Source organism: Gadus macrocephalus, chromosome 6 (genome assembly GCF_031168955.1).
Source record: "Gadus macrocephalus chromosome 6, ASM3116895v1".
Lineage (NCBI taxonomy): Eukaryota > Metazoa > Chordata > Actinopteri > Gadiformes > Gadidae > Gadus > Gadus macrocephalus.
In genome coordinates, this window is record NC_082387.1 from 27592173 (window position 1) to 27610518 (window position 18346).

The window sequence follows — 18346 nt, forward strand, 5'->3', positions numbered from 1 at the left end:
CCTAACTCAACCCTAAACCTACCCCCTAACTCTCACCCTAAACCCTAACACTAACCCCTAACCCTAACCATAACCTTAACACAACCCCAACCCTAACGCTAACCTTCAAACCCTAACCTTAACCTTCATACCCTAACCATAACCTTCATACCCTAACCCTAACACAACCCTCACACTAAACTAGCCCTGACCCTGCCTTCCTTACATCAGGGGGCTGTGATGAAATGGCTAAAGAAATAGATTGAAAAGCTTAAATGCTTTTCTGCACATCCTTTGTTCCAGGTAAGTGTTTGACAACCCCTCTTCTGTAAAGATAACCTGAGGTCATGAGACCTTCTTTAGCTTGAGGAACGTCCTCAGACAAACTCACTGCTCCCTGATGTAGTGAACGGTCGCCTTTGTGACCTGACGGCCCCTGGCTGTCCATGCAGGCAAGAGGAGCCGTCTCACCTGGTTGATCTCTCTGTTCCTCCATGGTTCTCTGTTGTCACTGGTTTTGTTTTAGAAGAGGTTCAACCCTTTCCTTGTGTGCAGTGGAAGCCAAAACCAAAGCGCCTGCTGCCAGCTCAACTCTTTCCTCCATTCTCTGTCAAATCCAATTTCCTGAATCATTCATTGCGTTTTGGAAATGTTTTGAAAGGAATACATGTCATACCTGCAAAGCAAAAGAAAAGGGCTTTGACATTTATATATTATTCTTGAAACTGAAAATCACCCCATTTCTCCCTGGGATGATTTCCCTCAGCAGGCAGGGACGTCTTTGATCTGCATTTGCTTAAAAACATCCATGGCATTAATCAGTGGTAAATATATAATGATGGGAGTTGATGGCTGTAATTGGCTTAAAGTGATTTACATTTAACACACTTTTGTAACTCACAGCCGCCACACAAAATAAGCCATTTTATGAATATTCCGGAAACAGCAAAGAGGCAGTAATTTGGTGAAATGTCACCGGCTTCCTACTCATCATGGAAGGCTATTGTTGGAGGATTCAGTCGCTGTTTATTCCAATTGGCTCTTGAGGAAGTTAAGATGTGCAGCTGAGAGCAAACAGCTGCACGGTTCAACCGCCGAAGTGGATTCATTTGAGCGCGTGGCGTGCGTGCGGCCATGCATACCGATCCTGGTTTATGCGTTGCGTTTGGTTGTCTTTAAGAGGCCATCAGAGACTGCGAGGGGCTCAGGGAGGGATGGAGATATCTTCCAGGGCAGGGAATAGAAAGCGACAGCTAAAAGGAGATGTCAGAGTAGTGAATTATTAATGTTCGACTGAGGAACGATCTGCTCTAACAGATTAAACGGAGGTCGCTCGCTGACGGTAGCGCCGCCTTTTGTTTTACATCAAACTGAATAACCTTTTAATCACTCATACGGTCAAACTATATCGGCACAAAGCTTTTATTTTTCTGCCTTCTTCTCAAAGGAGACGCAGGAGGGCCTCGTTTCCTTTGATCCAAACGGCCTCACCTTGAGGACTGCTGCGTTGTTCAGCTGACTCACCTCTCAGACCGCTGGTCAGCTGACTCACCCCTCAGACCGCTGGTCAGCTGACTCACCTCTCAGACCGCTGGTCAGCTGACTCACCTCTCAGACCGCTGGTCAGCTGACTCACCTCTCAGACCGCTGGTCAGCTGACTCACCTCTCAGACCGTTGTTCAGCTGACTCACCTCTCAGACCGCTGGTCAGCTGACTCACCCCTCAGACCGCTGGTCAGCTGACTCACCTCTCAGACCGCTGGTCAGCTGACTCACCTCTCAGACCGCTGGTCAGCTGACTCACCTTTAGGACCGCTGCGTTGGTCAGCTGACTCCATCTGCCACTGCCTCTTCCATCGTAGATCTAATGTCTCAGGGAACCAGGCTGTCAGAAACCTTATAACTCAAGCAGTTTGAGTTAGGGTCCCCACCGCGCTGGGGAGACCGTCCACCCACCCCTCAGAGAAGCCCAGCCGACCCGGGGCGGCCTGGGGTACGAGGCCCTGTCGATGTCACATCCAGAGAACAGTTCTTACTGCTAATCCTAACCCTATGCACATCGAGAGAACAGTACTTACTGCTAACCCTATGTCACATACAAATAACAGTTATTAGTGCTAACCCTAACCCTATGTCACATCCAAAGAACAGTTCTCACTGCTTGCCCTATATCACATCCAACGAACAGTTCTCACTGCTAACCCTGTGTCACATCCAAAGAACAGTTCTTACTGCTAACCCTAACACTATGTCACATCCAAATAACAGTTCTTACTGCTAACCCTATGTCACATCCAAATAACAGTTCTTACCGCTAACCCTATGTCACATCCAGAGAACAGTTCTTACTGCTAACCCTATGTCACATCCAGAGAACAGTTCTTACTTCTAACCCTAACCCTATGTCACATCCAGAGAACAGTACTTACTGCAAGCCCTAAGTCACATCCAAATAACAGTTCTTAGTGCTAACCCTAACCCTATGTCACATCCAAATAACAGTTCTCACTGCAAGCCCTATGTCACATCCAAATAACAGTTATTAGTGCTAACCCTAACCCTATGTCACATCCAAATAACAGTTATTACTGCTAACCCTAACCCTATGTCACATCCAAATAACAATTCTTAGTGCAAACCCTATATCACATCCAAAGAACAGTTCTAAATGCTAGCCCTAACCCTAAGTCACATACAAAGAACAGTTCTTACCGCTAACCCTGTGGCACATCCAAAGAACAGTTCTTACTGCTAACCCTAACTCTATGTCACATCCAAAGAATAGTTCTTAGCCCTAACCCTATGTCACATCAAAAGAACAGTTCTTACTGCTAACCCTAAGTCACATCCAAAGAACAGTTCTTAGTGCTAACCCTAAGTCACATCCAAAGGACAGTTCTTACTGCTAAACCTAACCCTATGTCACATCCAAAGAACAGTTCTTAGCCCTAACCCTATGTCACATCAAAAGAACAGTTCTTAGTGCTAACCCTAAGTCACATCCAAAGGACAGTTCTTACTGCTAAACCTAACCCTATGTCACATCCAAAGAACAGTTCTTAGCCCTAACCCTATGTCACATCAAAAGAACAGTTCTTAGTGCTAACCCTAAGTCACATCCAAAGGACAGTTCTTACTGCTAAACCTAACCCTATGTCACATCCAAAGAACAGTTCTTAGCCCTAACCCTATGTCACATCCAAAGAACAGCTCTTAGTGCTAACCCTAAGTCACATCCAAAGAACAGCTCTTAGTGCTAACCCTAACTCCATGCCCTTTTCATTATGAATAAACCTAAGATGACAAAAGCTGCAGCTCTATCAGTGTTGAAATATTAAAATAGTCTCCATTTATTAAACCTATGCCAGATTTTATATAGTGATAACTTGACTTGATTCACATTCAGCTCAATGTTGGCCCCTGTCCTCTACATTTTTATATTGAAATGTTTTGGTCCCTAACTGTAAATACACACTCGGGGTTCAGTGCCACGACTAAAACACACTTTCACCATTGAGGCAGAGTTTCCTTTGCTAAATGTGTTTTGGAAGGCTAGCAGGCTAATCATAGCTCTGCTCGTGGACAGCTGTCTGTGGAGAGGCTTCAACCCCACATTATCTGACGCCACCACCATCCAATTTCACCAGCAGCGAGCGCTTTGGGAAAAAAACATGGAAAAGTCACAAAATGCAGTTTGAAAAACTCTTTAACATCAGGGAGGAAAGAAGGTGACATTTAGCATGTCTTATCTCCGCTAGCGGGCTGGTGTTGAGGGATTCTTGGCGCGCGTCAGTGGATGTCTTTGCTAAACGCCAGAGATACTATAAAATGAAAGATCTGCTGATTTCTTTGCAGTCGTCGCTTGATGTCTAAAATAGTTTGAACACATTTTTCGCCTTAAGTAAGAAGAAGAGATCTAATCGAAAGAAACCATTGACTACGGTTGATGAAATAAAGGACATTATTGGGACCCTCAACTTTTTAAAAGATCACCTAAAGATGACAACAAAAACTTTGAAAATAAAAGGCAAAACGCCCTGGTTCCATTCCCACGCTGGTGCTATGCTACATGTCATTCCCACGCTGGTGCTATGCTACATGTGATTCCCACGCTGGTGCTATGCTACATGTCATTCCCACGCTGGTGCTATGCTACATATCATTCCCACGCTGGTGCTATGCTACATGTCATTCCCACGCTGGTGCTATGCTACATGTCATTCCCACGCTGGTGCTATGCTACATGTCATTCCCACGCTGGTGCTATGCTACATGTCATTCCCACACTGGTGCTTTGCTACATATCATTCCCACGCTGGTGCTATGCTACATGTCATTCCCACGCTGGTGCTATGCTACGTGCTAAGCCTTATTCCCCTTTTCTTCAACCCTCTTCTCAGCCTCATCCAGACAGAAGGTCCCATTAGTTGGCCTCAGTCAGGGAGCAGAACAAAGAGCATGTGTTCAGCGTTGGTCTATCCCTCCAGGTTCAGCCCCTACGAGTGGTACGACGCCCATCCCTGTAACCCTGGCTCCAACGTGGTGGAGAACAACTTCACCCTCTTCAACAGCTTCTGGTTCGGAGTGGGGTCCCTGATGCAGCAAGGTACGGCAGCCCAGGCCCTCCGTCCTTCTCCCCCCAGCTCCACCACCTCCTCCACCTCCTCTCCCTACGTCACCTCCTCCTGTACCTCCACCTTCCCCGGCTGTGTGCTGTCAGCCCCCTCCGCCCTGCTCGGTGTCGGAGACGCAGGGCTGACAGCAGTGAGCGGAGCTCAGCCCTACAAGACAAGAGCGGGTTGTTGTGACTCCCCCACTGCTGGATGGGGGGGGGAGCACTTGTCAGAGGTTGTCAGGCGTGGAAGGGAAGAGATCGCTGTGTTTGTTTCTCCATCATAACCCTAGTGGTTCACAGCGCTACAAAGAGAGAGGGCCTGAGAGCACATCGTGTCTGACTCATGTCAGCTGTTTGGTACGCTAGGAGCAGCCACATTGAGGCTAGTTTAAAGATAGGCTACGGTAGCATATTGCTAGTTTAGTAGCCTGATGCAAGTGTAGCATGAGGCAGGCTAGTGTAGCCTGGGCTAGGGTAGCATGAGGCTAGGGTAGCATGAGGCTAGCGTAGCACGAGGCTAGTGTAGCCTGGACTACTGTAGCATGAGGCTATTGTAGCATGAGGCTAGGGTAGCATGAGGCTAGCGTAGCATGAGGCTAGTGTAGCCTGGACTACTGTAGCATGAGGCTAGTGTTGCCCAATGCACCTTGAACTGCCCTGACCTGCTGTGGTCAAACCAGATGTAAAATATGTCTGGTCGTATCTATATCAGATCTAGCGATATATCTATATTCGATATTCAAAAACCCATCCATTAATTCAGCTATCCTTCCATCCATCTCCAGTCCATCCATCCATATACCTGTATATATTTATTTGATGTGTTACAGAGCTAGCTACCTGAAAGTGATGGTGGTAACAGAATACCTCGGGTCAGCCGGTTATGTGAGGCTGTGTCATATTTATAGTTTTCTCTGTAGCTCCACAGAAACAGAAGAACAGTCATTGAATACGATCCTCAGTGTCTCCTTTTAAACGCGGAACCCTTTTAAACCAAACGGTATAAAAGCAGACGTTTTTACCCAGAGTGATTCTGTACGGCCTGTTATGAGATTATAACGCTCATGAGTCAGACACTCCTGTTCAGCTCTGTCCTGGAAAACAGAAACACTCAGTTGAGACAGGTGGCGGTGTAGCTTAGGAGCAGTTAGCGTAGCTGTTAGCGTAGCTTAGTGTCACTGCTTGACGGAGAAAAGGTTCAAACTCTCTTTAAGATGCCTCCATCTGGCTGGGCGGAAGTTTGCGCCCAAACACAGCAAGATAATGTTACTATTTTCCAGCCATATATATAAATATGTACTGTATGTTTACATGTAGATATGCATGCATGTATATATATATATATATGTATATTGTGTCGTTTTATTACCCCCTTATCCTCGATGTGACGGGAGTTTCAGAAGTGCTTTTAGTTTCTATTGTGTCTGAGGGCTCTTAAGGGCCGCTGCTAATCGCTGCTACGTTCACCGAGGGCCTGCCGAGGGGCCCCCTGAGGGCCCCCCCGAGGGCCCCGTCAGTACACAGGAGGGGCCCTGAGCCGGCTCCCCCGGGAGGAGACGACGGCTTCAGGGTGGAGGACAGAGGAGCACGCTCAGCGGTCACCTGGCGCTACACCGTGCTAACGCTAGCGCTTCACCGTGCTAACGCTAGCGCTCCACTTAGCTACGCTAGCGCTCCACCGTGCTAGCGCTCGACCGTGCTAATGTTAGCATTCCACTGTGCTAACCTTAGCGCTGCACCAAGCTAATGCTAGCGCTTCACCGAGCTAACGCTAGCGCCTCACCGTGCTAACACTTGCGCTTGACCATGCTAACACTAGTGCTCCAACGTGCTAACGCTATTGCTCAACCGTGCTAACGCTAGCGCTCAACTTAACTAACGCTAGCGCCCCACCATGCTTATGCTAGCACTCCACTGTGCTAACGCTAGCGCTCGACCGTGCTAATAAAAGCGCTCCACTGAGCTAATGCTAGCGCTTCACCGAGCTAACGCTAGCGTTGCGGGGCTAGCAGAGTACTGTGAGGAGAGAGGAGAGGAGGAGGCCCAGTGAGGAAGGAGGAGAGGAGGAGAGGAGGAGAGGAGGAGAGGAGGAGCCACAGTGAGGAGAGAAGAGAGGAGGAGGTATAGTGAAGAGAGAGAAGGAGAGGAGAAGGCACAGTGAGGAGAGAGGAGAGGAGCCACAGTGAGGAGAGGAGGAGCAGGAGGAGGCCCAGTGAGGAAGGAGGAGAGGAGGAGAGGAGGAGCCACAGAGAGGAGAGGAGGAGCCACAGTGAGGAGAGGAGGCACGGTGAGGAGTGGAGGAGCAGGAGGAGGCCCAGTGAGGAAGGAGGAGAGGAGGAGTAGGAGGAGCCACAGTGAGGAGAGAGGAGAGGAGCCACAGTGAGGAGAGAGGAGAGAAGGAGGCACGGTGAGGAGAGAGGAGAGGAGGAGCCGTAGGTGCCGTGGTTCTCAGCTGATGCTTCGGCCCTGGAGGGAATGCGGTGTTCAGCAGTTGGTAGCATAGTGCTAACACCGCAGAGCTAATACCGCAGAGCACTGGATCAGGTGGACCAGCCCTCACAGCGGTCTGATACCAGAGCAGGGTGAGTCTCCTCCTCATGGACCTGAGGGCCATCCCCTGGATGATCTGCTGAAGGCAAGGCTACCGGCTACAGGCTACAGGCAACATGCTACAGGCTACAGGCTACAGGCTACAGGCTACAGGCTACAGGCTACAGGCTACCTGCTACAGGCTACCTGCTACAGGTTACAGGCTACCTGCTACAGGCTACCTGCTACTGGCTACCTGCTACAGGCTACAGGCTACCTGCTACCTGCTACTGGCTACAGGCTACCTGCTACCTGCTACTGGCTACAGCCTACCTGCTACCTGCTACTGGCTACAGGCTACCTGCTACAGGTTACAGGTTACAGGCTACAGGCTACCTGCTACTGGCTACCTGCTACAGGCTACAGGCTACCTGCTACCCGCTACTGGCTACAGCCTACCTGCTACCTGCTACAGGCTACAGGCTACCTGCTACTGGCTACCTGCTACAGGCTTGTGTTGGTCTCCACCTCCTCTCCTCTTGTGTTGCTACTCCTCTTGTGTTGGTGCTCCTCCCCACCTCCTCTCCCCTGGTGTGTCTCCCTGGTGTGTCTCCCTGGTGTGTCTCCCTGGTGTGTCCCCCTGGTGTGTCTCCCTGGTGTGTCTCCCTGGTGTGTCCCCCTGGTGTGTCCCCCTGGTGTGTCTCCCTGGTGTGTCTCCCTGGTGTGTCTCCCTGGTGTGTCCCCCTGGTGTGTCTCCCTGGTGTGTCCCCCTGGTGTGTCTCCCTGGTGTGTCCCCCTGGTGTGTCCCCCTGGTGTGTCTCCCTGGTGTGTCTCCCTGTTGTGTCTCCCTGTTGTGTCTCCCTGGTGTGTCTCCCTGGTGTGTCTCCCTGGTGTGTCTCCCTGGTGTGTCTCCCTGGTGTGTTTGCCAGGGCGTCATGGACGCAGTCGTCCCCGACGCTGCTGCCGCCAAACGTTGTGACAGCCGCTGAAATGGAAGCGTTTTGTTTGACGCAGCAGCCGAGGCCAGCGACACATGAAGCCTGGCAGCTCGTCCAGAGTCACAGACCTCGGAGGAAACACCACAAACACTTGGAGAGGAAGCCGGGCTGTCACAACAAACATGAGTCCCATCATAACCCACCAAGGGCTGGGAAACCGTCTGCAACACGCTGGAATCCAACTCAGGAACAAACTGTCATTCATGCATGGTTCATTAGCTTTCATTGTAAAGCCAGGTGTAAATGTGGGTTAGCTGAGTCCTGATGATGTCCAACGTTATAGACAGGAACGGTCCTGCTGAGGTCAGAGTTCACAACAGGAAACGCCCTGGTGATGTGAGAGTACGGCCAAGGATCTCCCCGATGATGTCAGAGTACGGCCCAGGATTTGTCCTGAAGATGTCAGAGTGACATACAGGAGGTTTCCTTGTGATGTCAGTGTGAGCTGCTAGCAGGAGAAAGAGAAGATGTTTTATTTTTCAATCTCCCGAGTCAAAGGAAAAGTGAAATGACTTTCAGAAGAGAGTTAGAAAGCTATCAGAGCAGCGCTAGGGCGCACAGAGCCTCCACCCCAACGTGAAGCTTTCATATCACCACACAACATGAAGGGAATTTGATTTATTTTTCTCTACAAAATAGTTTTCTCTGAGATGGAGGCGCCTTGGTGCAGTTGTACATGAGCAGTGATACCTCTGAAGCAAGGTGATAACTAATGATCAGCATAATAATCTGAATTAGACTTTATAGTGATCCATAACATGTTACGGTACGGAGAGAAACTACAACAGAATCTTAGAAGACTATATTACATTTGTGCTCCATCTTGTAGTGTGTATTGTATTTTGCTCCCTATCCGTCCTCTGAGATGAACAGTATCTCATTTCATCTCATCTTCAGAAACTCACTTTATCCCTACCTCTCTCTCCTCCTCCACCTGGAGAAGACGGAGCCAGGAGAAGGAGGAAGAGGAGCCTCGGCCTAAATAATCTCTGGAAGGACACTTATATTACAGGAGAAATATTGCAGGAGACACACGTCCTTCTGAACAGAAAACATAAAGCACATTGACACGCTTTTATTTTGTTCTTCAAGGAAAAACCTAAAGCATATTGACAAGCTTTTATTTTGTACTTCAAGGAAAAAACCTGAAGCACATTGAAGCGCTTTTATTTTCTTGGCACTCCACGTCCAATCTGCTGTGTATCTGTTAGAGCGCGGCGGTGCCAATGTTCTCTGCTGACAACAGTATTTTATAGCGTGAGCGTGGATTCACTCGGCCGCGTGTTGTCCTCTCTCTCTCCGTCCGCCGGCCGGGCGAGCTGCTCTCCTCGGAGAGGCGTTGTGCCGCCGTCTCAGGCCTTAGTGAAAACACAAAGGACGAATCCAATCAAATTTAGCGAGGAGGTTAAAACCTGACCACTCACACCCCCACCCCAACACCTCCCCCAGTGGGCTGGTTACTCTTCAGAATTGGCCTCATAAATCTTCCGTGTAGAGGAGAGGAGGGTGAGGAACCCAAGGGCATGTTAGAGGTTGTCAGAAAGCAGAGCTAAAGTAACTTTGACACCTCCACACAGTCAGGGACATGGTAAACACTACGCTGATATCCTTCTGCAGTCACTGAGCTCTACCACACGGAGAATAATACAGCATCAGTGAACTGAACCACATACAACACAGTTAAACACCCAGTAAACAACGTTCAATATGGAGGAAGACCTTACTTTACATTGGCAGGAGAGAGACACCGTTTCACACAGGGCGTATGTTCCACCTGACAGAGACACCGTTTCACACAGGGCGTATGTTCCACCTGACAGAGAGACTGTTTCATACAGGGCGTATGTTCCACCTGAGAGAGAGACCGTTTAAGACAGGGCGTACGTAGCACCTGAGAGAGGGAGCGTCTGAGCGGTGAACCGGAACCTGCCTTGTGTCTGTGCTCTCATTGGGCGGTTCCTGACCCTGCCTTGTGTCTGTGCTCTGATTGGGCGGTTCCTGACCCTGCCTTGTGTCTGTGCTCTGATTGGGCGGTTCTTGACCCTGCCTTGTGTCTGTGCTCTGATTGGGCGGTTCCTGACCCTGCCTTGTGTCGTGGCTCTCCCCAGGTTCAGAGCTGATGCCCAAGGCCCTTTCCACCAGGATCATCGGGGGCATCTGGTGGTTCTTCACCCTGATCATCATCTCCTCCTACACCGCTAACCTGGCCGCCTTTCTCACCATCGAGAGGATGGACTCGCCCGTGGAGTCCGCCGACGACATCGCCAAGCAGACCCGCATCGACTACGGCGTGGTGAAAGACGGCGCCACCATGACCTTCTTCAAGGTCAGCAGCACAGGGTTCAAGTTGTTTAACACCTGAGACGGAGGCAGAATCAGATAAACGTTGTGTATACAGCGCTTTTTCAACAAAGTGCTGTACAAGGGAGATTACACAACAGTTATCGGTCCTTTGTTTAGAAGAAGAAACCAGAGGAGATGTCCCGCTACTTGGTTAGGAGAAAGCTCAACTAATGAGGTATGTTTAAAGAGGTTGTTTGAACATTTGGACGTTGAGGACACCCCTCTGGCAGACAGTTCCAGAGAGGAGAAGCAGAAGATTGATTGCAAATTTAATCCAAACCAATCGAAAAAGTAGATGATGATGATAGGCTTTTCCCCTAGTTTGATTGTGTTTCCCGGGTTCAAAACATTTATATTTCATGGTGAAATCCAACTCGTATAAACATGAGAATCCCTCATAAGGCTTACTCCTCTCTTCACAGAACTTTCCGTCTCCTTACAGTGAGCCTGTTGGCCGCCCAAACAGAATCAATACCCAGTGAATATATGTATGTGAGCTACAGTATGGAGCTAATCCCCAGTCAGAGCATTCTGCTTCTCCTACCCTTCTCCACAGCGTTTGAACTTCTTCCCCCATACTGATTTTTTTATTTCAAACTTTCAGCTTTGGCCTGCAGGGTTTTGACATATTTTTTTATTATTTCTGGATCAGCCTCAGATGCTCCTGTTGTTTTAGCTGAATAACTCTGCGCAAATCCACAGTTTTCTGAGAAGGAAAAAGATAATGCACATTCCTGTGGAAGGTCCGGCATTGCTGACGGAGTATTCTGAGATGGTGGAGTAACGCTAACCCTAACCCTACACACTGGAGCTCTGGGATGGTATTTGTTGGTAAATGTTCGACCTGCTGTACCTCATAATATTTTATTCTATTTTTATTTCCTATTCTTATTCCTAATTGGATTTCACTCTGCATCAAACATACAGGGGGAAAAGATAGCTATACATCTTGATATACATGTGACAACTTTTTACTTTTTTTTCGTATTTTATCTGTAAAGATTTACATTTCAGAACGGGAGCAGAATTAAAGTAGATAAAGATGAACCCCCCGCCTCTCTCTGGTCCGCATCCTCACTACTGTTGAAGATACACTAACCCCCTTTTCTGAATCCACTAACCCCCTGGTCTTAATCCACTCACCCCCTGGTTTGAATCCACTAACCCCCTGGTCTGAATCCACTAACCCCCTGGTCTGAATCCACTAACCCCCTGTTCTGAATCCACTAACCCCCTGGTCTGAATCCACTAACCCCCTGGTCTGAATCCACTAACCCCCTGTTCTGAATCCACTAACCCCCTGGTCTGAATCCACTAACCCCCTGGTCTGAATCCACTAACCCCCTGTTCTGAATCCACCAACCCCCTGGTCTGAATCAACTAACCCCCTGTTCTGAATCAACTAACCCCCTGCTCTGAATCCACTAACCCCCTGGTCTTAATCCACTAACCCCCTGGTCTGAATCCACTAACCCCCTGATCTAACCTGTATACATATACTGATATATACTGATGAGGACACTAAGACACTCAGTTTGTCATGGCCTCTGTTTGACTCGATATGACAAACCAGAATATGATCTTTCTGGCCGCCCTGAGCCCTATAAGAACCGAGATGTTACACAGCTTCATTAATGTCACAAAAACATACCTGACTAGAGCCACTTATGCCAGAAATATTAGTCCAGCGCATTTGGTTTGTTCCTCCACACAGACGATACAAGACATGTCCGCTCTGAGGGTCCTTTGGTCTCCCCCTCCCAGGGCATTTAAATGTGACCAGACATGGCGGCTCTGAGGGTCCTTTGGTCTCCCCCTCCCAGGGCATTTAAATGTGACCAGACATGGCCGCTCTGAGACTCATCTCCCTGGATTAGACGTGGTGTGATTGTGACCCTCTTGTGAAACGGCGTGACCACATATCCTGATACCATGCGAATCGAGGCCGGGCCCCTCTCAGTACACAGAACAATAGACTCACGTTAGATAGACTCAAGTTAGTTCAACCACAGACTGAAGATCACGATGGCTAATCATCTGAAATAAGTCCTCCTTTTGGATGAGTGTTTTAAAGATGTGTTTAGGTCAGTAGAACAGACTTTATATTACCAGGGCGTCATTCAAAGTGTTTTTCTGGATCAAACTTTGTCATGGAGAATGGAGAACTATATACTCTGTAAGGTGACCTTGGGTGTCTTGAAAGGCGCCTCTAAATTAAATGTATTATTATTATTATTATGGAGAAGAGATGTTCCCCTCGGAGGGTCAGTCCGTTTTGGAAGAGGTCTCTGAATGTTTGCTTAATGTGAACACCTTCAGTGGTCTGGTCGCCATGGCAGCCGGGCCGAGAGAAGAACCAACTTTTTAATCTCTTCTGAAACATGGTTCTACCCTCTTGCTTTTATCTGGTATCCGTTTTCCGAAGTTGTAATATTTGTAATAATGTGTCCTTTTATCTGTTATTTTATTACTTTAGATTTGACCTTAATGCGTATCCAGATTGTCCATACGTATTTTTTTATATCTTTAACGTATTTTTCTCTCTACAAAAGGGACTGTCTGAGATTATCTCTGTTTTTGAAAGGGGCTTAATTAATAAAGTTATGATGATTAAAAAAAAGCTTCTCCTCTAAAGCGTTGCTCATGATTCTCCCATCAGAAGTCCAAGGTGTCCACCTTTGAGAAGATGTGGGCGTTCATGAGCAGCAAGCCGAGCTCGTCGCTGGTCAAGTCCATCGAGGAGGGCATCCAGCGGGTGCTCCGCTCTGACTACGCCCTGCTGATGGAGTCCACCACCATCGACTACATCACCCGCCGCAACTGTAACCTCACACAGGTGGGGGGCATCATCGACAGCAAGGGCTATGGCGTGGGCACGCCCCTCGGTAAGACCAACCGGCCAATCGGCATGCTTTATACTCACACGACTGTCAAATGTGGAATCAGCACCGAGATGGAACCCGAGAGAGGAGCGAGGAGAACAAGGCTCTTCGGAGGAGCTCACCGTCTCCCGCTGCTTCGTTTCAGGATCTCCCTACAGGGACAAGGTGACCATCGCCATCCTGAGCATCCTGGAGGACGGCCGGCTGCACATGCTGAAGGAGAAGTGGTGGAGCGGCACCAGCTGCCAGGGGGAGGAGCGGCGGGAGAGCGGCCCCATGGGCATCCAGAACCTGGGCGGCATCTTCATCGTGCTGGCCTCCGGCCTGGTGCTCTCCGTGTTCGTGGCCATCGCAGAGTTCGTCTACAAGCTGAGGAAGACGGCCGAGCGCGAGCAGGTAGACGGTCTCCCCCGGGAGTTCACCACGAAGGTCGACTCACCTTGATTCAGATCCTCATTAAGGCCTAGGGGACGATGTAGTAAAGGGTAAGGGTTAGGGTTAACCCTAACCCTAACCTCACCATGACTCAGATCCTCCTTAAGGCCTAGGGGACGATGTAGTAAAGGGTAAGGGTTAGGGTTAACCCTAACCCTAACCTCACCATGACTCAGATCCTCCTTAAGGCCTAGGGGACGATGTAGTAAAGGGTAAGGGTTAGGGTTAACCCGAACCCTAACCCTAACCTCACCATGACTCAGATCCTCCTTAAGGCCTAGGGGACGATGTAGTAAAGGGTTAGGGTTAGGGTTAACCCTAACCCTAACCTCACCATGACTCAGATCCTCCTTAAGGCCTAGGGGACGATGTAGTAAAGGGTTAGGGTTAACCCGAACCCTAACCCTAACCTCACCATGACTCAAATCCTCCTTAAGGCCTAGGGGACGACGTAGTAAAGGGTTAGGGTTAGGGTTAACCCGAACCCTAACCCTAACCTCACCATGACTCAGATCCTCCTTAAGGCCTAGGGGACGATGTAGTAAAGGGTTAGGGTTAACCCTAACCCTAACCCTAACCTCACCATGACTCAGATCCTCCTTAAGGCCTAGGGGACGACGTAGTAAAGCACAATGCGCTGGGGTACATAGTGAACGGCAGGTTACATAGTGAACGGTAGGTTACATAGTGAACGGTAGGTTACATAGTGAACGGTAGGTTACATAGTGAACGGTAGGTTACATAGTGAACGGCAGGCTACATAGTGAACGGTAGGTTACATAGTGAACGGTAGGTTACATAGTGAACGATAGGTTACATAGTGAACGATAGGTTACATAGTGAACGGTAGGTTACATAGTGAACGGTAGGTTACATAGTGAACGATAGGTTACATAGTGAACGGTAGGTTACATAGTGAACGGCAGGTTACATAGTGAACGGCAGGTTACATAGTGAACGGCAGGTTACATAGTGAACGGCAGGTTACATAGTGAACGGTAGGTTACATAGTGAACGGTAGGTTACATAGTGAACGATAGGTTACATAGTGAACGGTAGGTTACATAGTGAACGATAGGTTACATAGTGAACGGCAGGTTACATAGTGAACGGTAGGTTACATAGTGAACGGCAGGTTACATAGTGAACGATAGGTTACATAGTGAACGGTAGGTTACATAGTGAACGGCAGGTTACATAGTGAACGGCAGGTTACATAGTGAACGGTAGGTTACATAGTGAACGGCAGGTTACATAGTGAACGGCAGGTTACATAGTGAACGGTAGGTTACATAGTGAACGGTAGGTTACATAGTGAACGATAGGTTACATAGTGAACGGTAGGTTACATAGTGGATTATAGGTTAAATAGTGAACGGTAGGTTAGATAGCTGATGGTAGGTTACATAATGAACGGTAGGTTACATAATGAACGGTAGGTTACGTAGTGGATCATGATGTAGTAGATAATGATGTAGTAGATCATGATGTAGTAGATTATGATGTAGTGGATCATGGTGTAGTAGATCATGATGTAGTAGATCATGATGTAGTAGGTCATGATTTAGTAGATCATGATGTAGTAGATCATGATGTAGTAGGTCATAGTGGATCATGATGCAGTGGATCATGATGTAGTAGGTCATGATGTAGTAGATCATGATGTAGTAGGTCATGATGTAGTAGGTCATGATGTAGTAGATCATGATGTAGTAGGTCATGATGTAGTAGGTCATGAGGCAGTAGTTCATGATGTAGTAGGTCATAGTGGATCATGATGCAGTGGATCATGATGTAGTAGGTCATGAGGCAGAAGGTCATGATGCAGTAGGTCATAGTCGATCATGATGTAGTAGGTCCTGATGTAGTAGGTCATGGTTTGCAGTAGGTCATAGTCGATCATGATGTAGTAGGTCCTGATGTAGTAGGTCATGATGCAGTAGGTCATAGTCGATCATAACGTGTAGTAGGTCATGATGTAGTAGGTCATGATGTAGTAGGTCATAGTGGATCATGATGTAGTAGGTCATAGTGGATCATGATGTAGTAGGTCCTGATGTAGTAGGTCATGATGTAGTAGGTCATGATGTAGTAGATTATGATGTAGTAGGTCATAGTGGATCATGATGTAGTAGGTCCTGATGTAGTAGGTCATGATGTAGTAGGTCATGATGTAGTAGATTATGATGTAGTAGGTCATGATGTAGTAGGTCATGATGTAGTAGGTCATAGTGGATCATGATGCTGTGGATCATGATGTAGTAGGTCATGAGGCAGTAGGTCATAGTGGATCATGATGTAGTAGGTCATGATGTAGTAGATTATGATGTAGTAGGTCATGATGTAGTAGGTCATGATGTAGTAGGTCATGATTTAGTAGGTCATAGTGGATTATGATGTAGTAGATTATGATGTAGTAGGTCATGATGTAGTAGGTCATGATGTAGTAGGTCATAGTGTATCATGATGCTGTGGATCATGATGTAGTAGGTCATGATGTAGTAGGTCATGATGTAGTAGGTCATCGTGGATCATGATGCTGTGGATCATGATGTAGTAGGTCATGATGTAGTAGGTCATAGTGGATCATGATGTAACAGGTCATGATGTAGTAGGTCATGATGTAGTAGATTATGATGTAGAATATCATATAGTGGGTGATGTTTAGGAGCTTGGATTATGAGTTTGTAGGATAGGGTTGCGATAATAGAGAATAACGACAGATGAAGTGAACATTAATTGAATTAGGCTCCAGCAGGACATAAATCGTGTTTAATCCCACTCTGAGCAGGAAGCAGGCAGCGTTCCTCCCTAGCATCGCAGCCTTTCTGTTCAGCCGTGACAGGAAAGGATTTGCGTGACTCTGACTAATCCCAGGAACTTGGCTGCGATAACACAACTTATTTTAAAAGCATTCATTGCAAATTGGAGCATATGAAATTAATCCATTATTAGTCACTGCAAATGTCAGGAGAGCAAATCAGATCTCCTATTGGTGGATTCCAAGGCCTGCGTCTCTGGCTCGCTCGTTAGTGCACGTTAGTGTTAGTGTTAGTGTTAGTGTGTGTGTGTGTGTGTGTGTGTGTGTGTGTGTGTGTGTGTGTGTGTGTGTGTGTGTGTGTGTGTGTGTGTGTGTGTGTGGTGTGTGCGTTTGTGTTTGTGTGGTGTGTGTGTGTGTGTGTGTGTGTGTGTGTGTGTGTGTGTGTGTGTGTGTGTGTGTGTGGTGTGTGGTGTGTGCGTTTGTGTGGTGTGTGTGTGTGTGTGTGTGTGTGTGTGTGTGTGTGTGTGTGTGTGTGTGTGTGTGTGTGTGTGTGTGGTGTGTGTGTTTGTGTGGTGTGTGTGTGTGTGTGTGTGTGTGTGTGTGTGTGTGTGTGTGGGGTTAGTGGGGTTTGTGGGTGTTTGTGTAGTTTGTGTGGGTGTGCTTGGACTTAATGACTCACAAACAACCTGCAAATACACACTCAGGCAGAAGACGCAGGTCCCACAAAAGATGTGAAACACGCCAACCATATAAAACATGTAAAACATGGGAATCTTGTGAAACATTTAAAACATGTTAACCATGTAATAAACAAGAGAAGGGCCATGAGGACTCAGCGGCGTTGCCTTGTGACGCCGCCGCTCCACTTCCTGTCAGACGGTATGAAGCTAAGGCCGCCCTCCTCCTCTCTCTCTCCCCTCCCCCCTCCCTCTTTCGCCCTCCCCCCTTACGCCCAGAGGTCTTTGTGCAGTGCCATGGTGGACGAGATCAGACTGTCCTTCACCTGCGAGAGGCGTGTCAAACACCGAGCCCCTCCCCCTCCTCCTCCGCCGCCACCGCCGCCGAGCAAGATGGACGCCGTGATCAACATGCACACGTACAGCGACCGCCGACTCCCGGGAAAGGACACGACCTGCAGCCCTGGGAGGAGCCACGTGTTCCCGTGACGACCGGCCCGCCGCTGCCCGGGAAGGCCCTCCTGCTGAGCCGGCTGCCGTTCCCCTCGGAGCCTCGGGACAACGGCCTGGACCTCCCCCTCCCCCGCTTCATCTCCCACGGCGACCACCACGGCCCCCACTCCATCTCCCACGGCGACCACCACGGCCCCCTCTCCGTCTCCCACGGCGACCACCACGGCCCCCTCGCCGTCTCCCACGGCGACCACCACGGCCCCCTCTCCATCTCCCACGGCGACCACCACGGCCCCCTCTCCGTCTCCCACGGCGACCACCACGGCCCCCTCTCCATCTCCCATAGCAACATGAGCACCCTCACCAAGCACGGGCAACTCAAGATGGCCGCCTCGGCGACACAGGTATGACCTCACCCACCCCCGCCTCCCTCCACCCTCCTCCCTCCCCCTCCCACCCTCCCCCTCCCCCTCCTCCCTCCCTCTCCCCCCCACCCCTGCCCCCTCCCGGCGGGATGCCCCCGGCCAGAGGCGGGACTCTCCCTGACCGTCCGACTTCATGTCTGATGTTTACGTGTGCGAACACAAACCCAACAGTGAGTTAGAACCGCTGCCGGAAGCTTCAGAACCGACACAGGAACCATTAGAACCAACACAGGAACGTTTAGAACTGAC

At 48.9% G+C, this 18346-nt stretch overlaps 1 protein-coding gene across 1 annotated transcript in view; it reads left to right on the forward strand.

The window, feature by feature from the left end:
• Positions 1 to 18107, forward strand: part of LOC132459001 (glutamate receptor ionotropic, kainate 3-like) — an 88201-nt gene extending 70094 nt beyond the window's left edge. Inside the window, 5 exon segments of the mRNA XM_060053412.1 lie at positions 4467 to 4585; positions 10230 to 10447; positions 13124 to 13349; positions 13492 to 13742; positions 17501 to 18107. Of these exon segments, the coding sequence (XP_059909395.1) occupies positions 4467 to 4585; positions 10230 to 10447; positions 13124 to 13349; positions 13492 to 13742; positions 17501 to 18082 (1396 nt within the window). The 3' untranslated portion in view covers positions 18083 to 18107.
• The last annotated feature ends 239 nt before the right edge of the window (positions 18108 to 18346 follow it).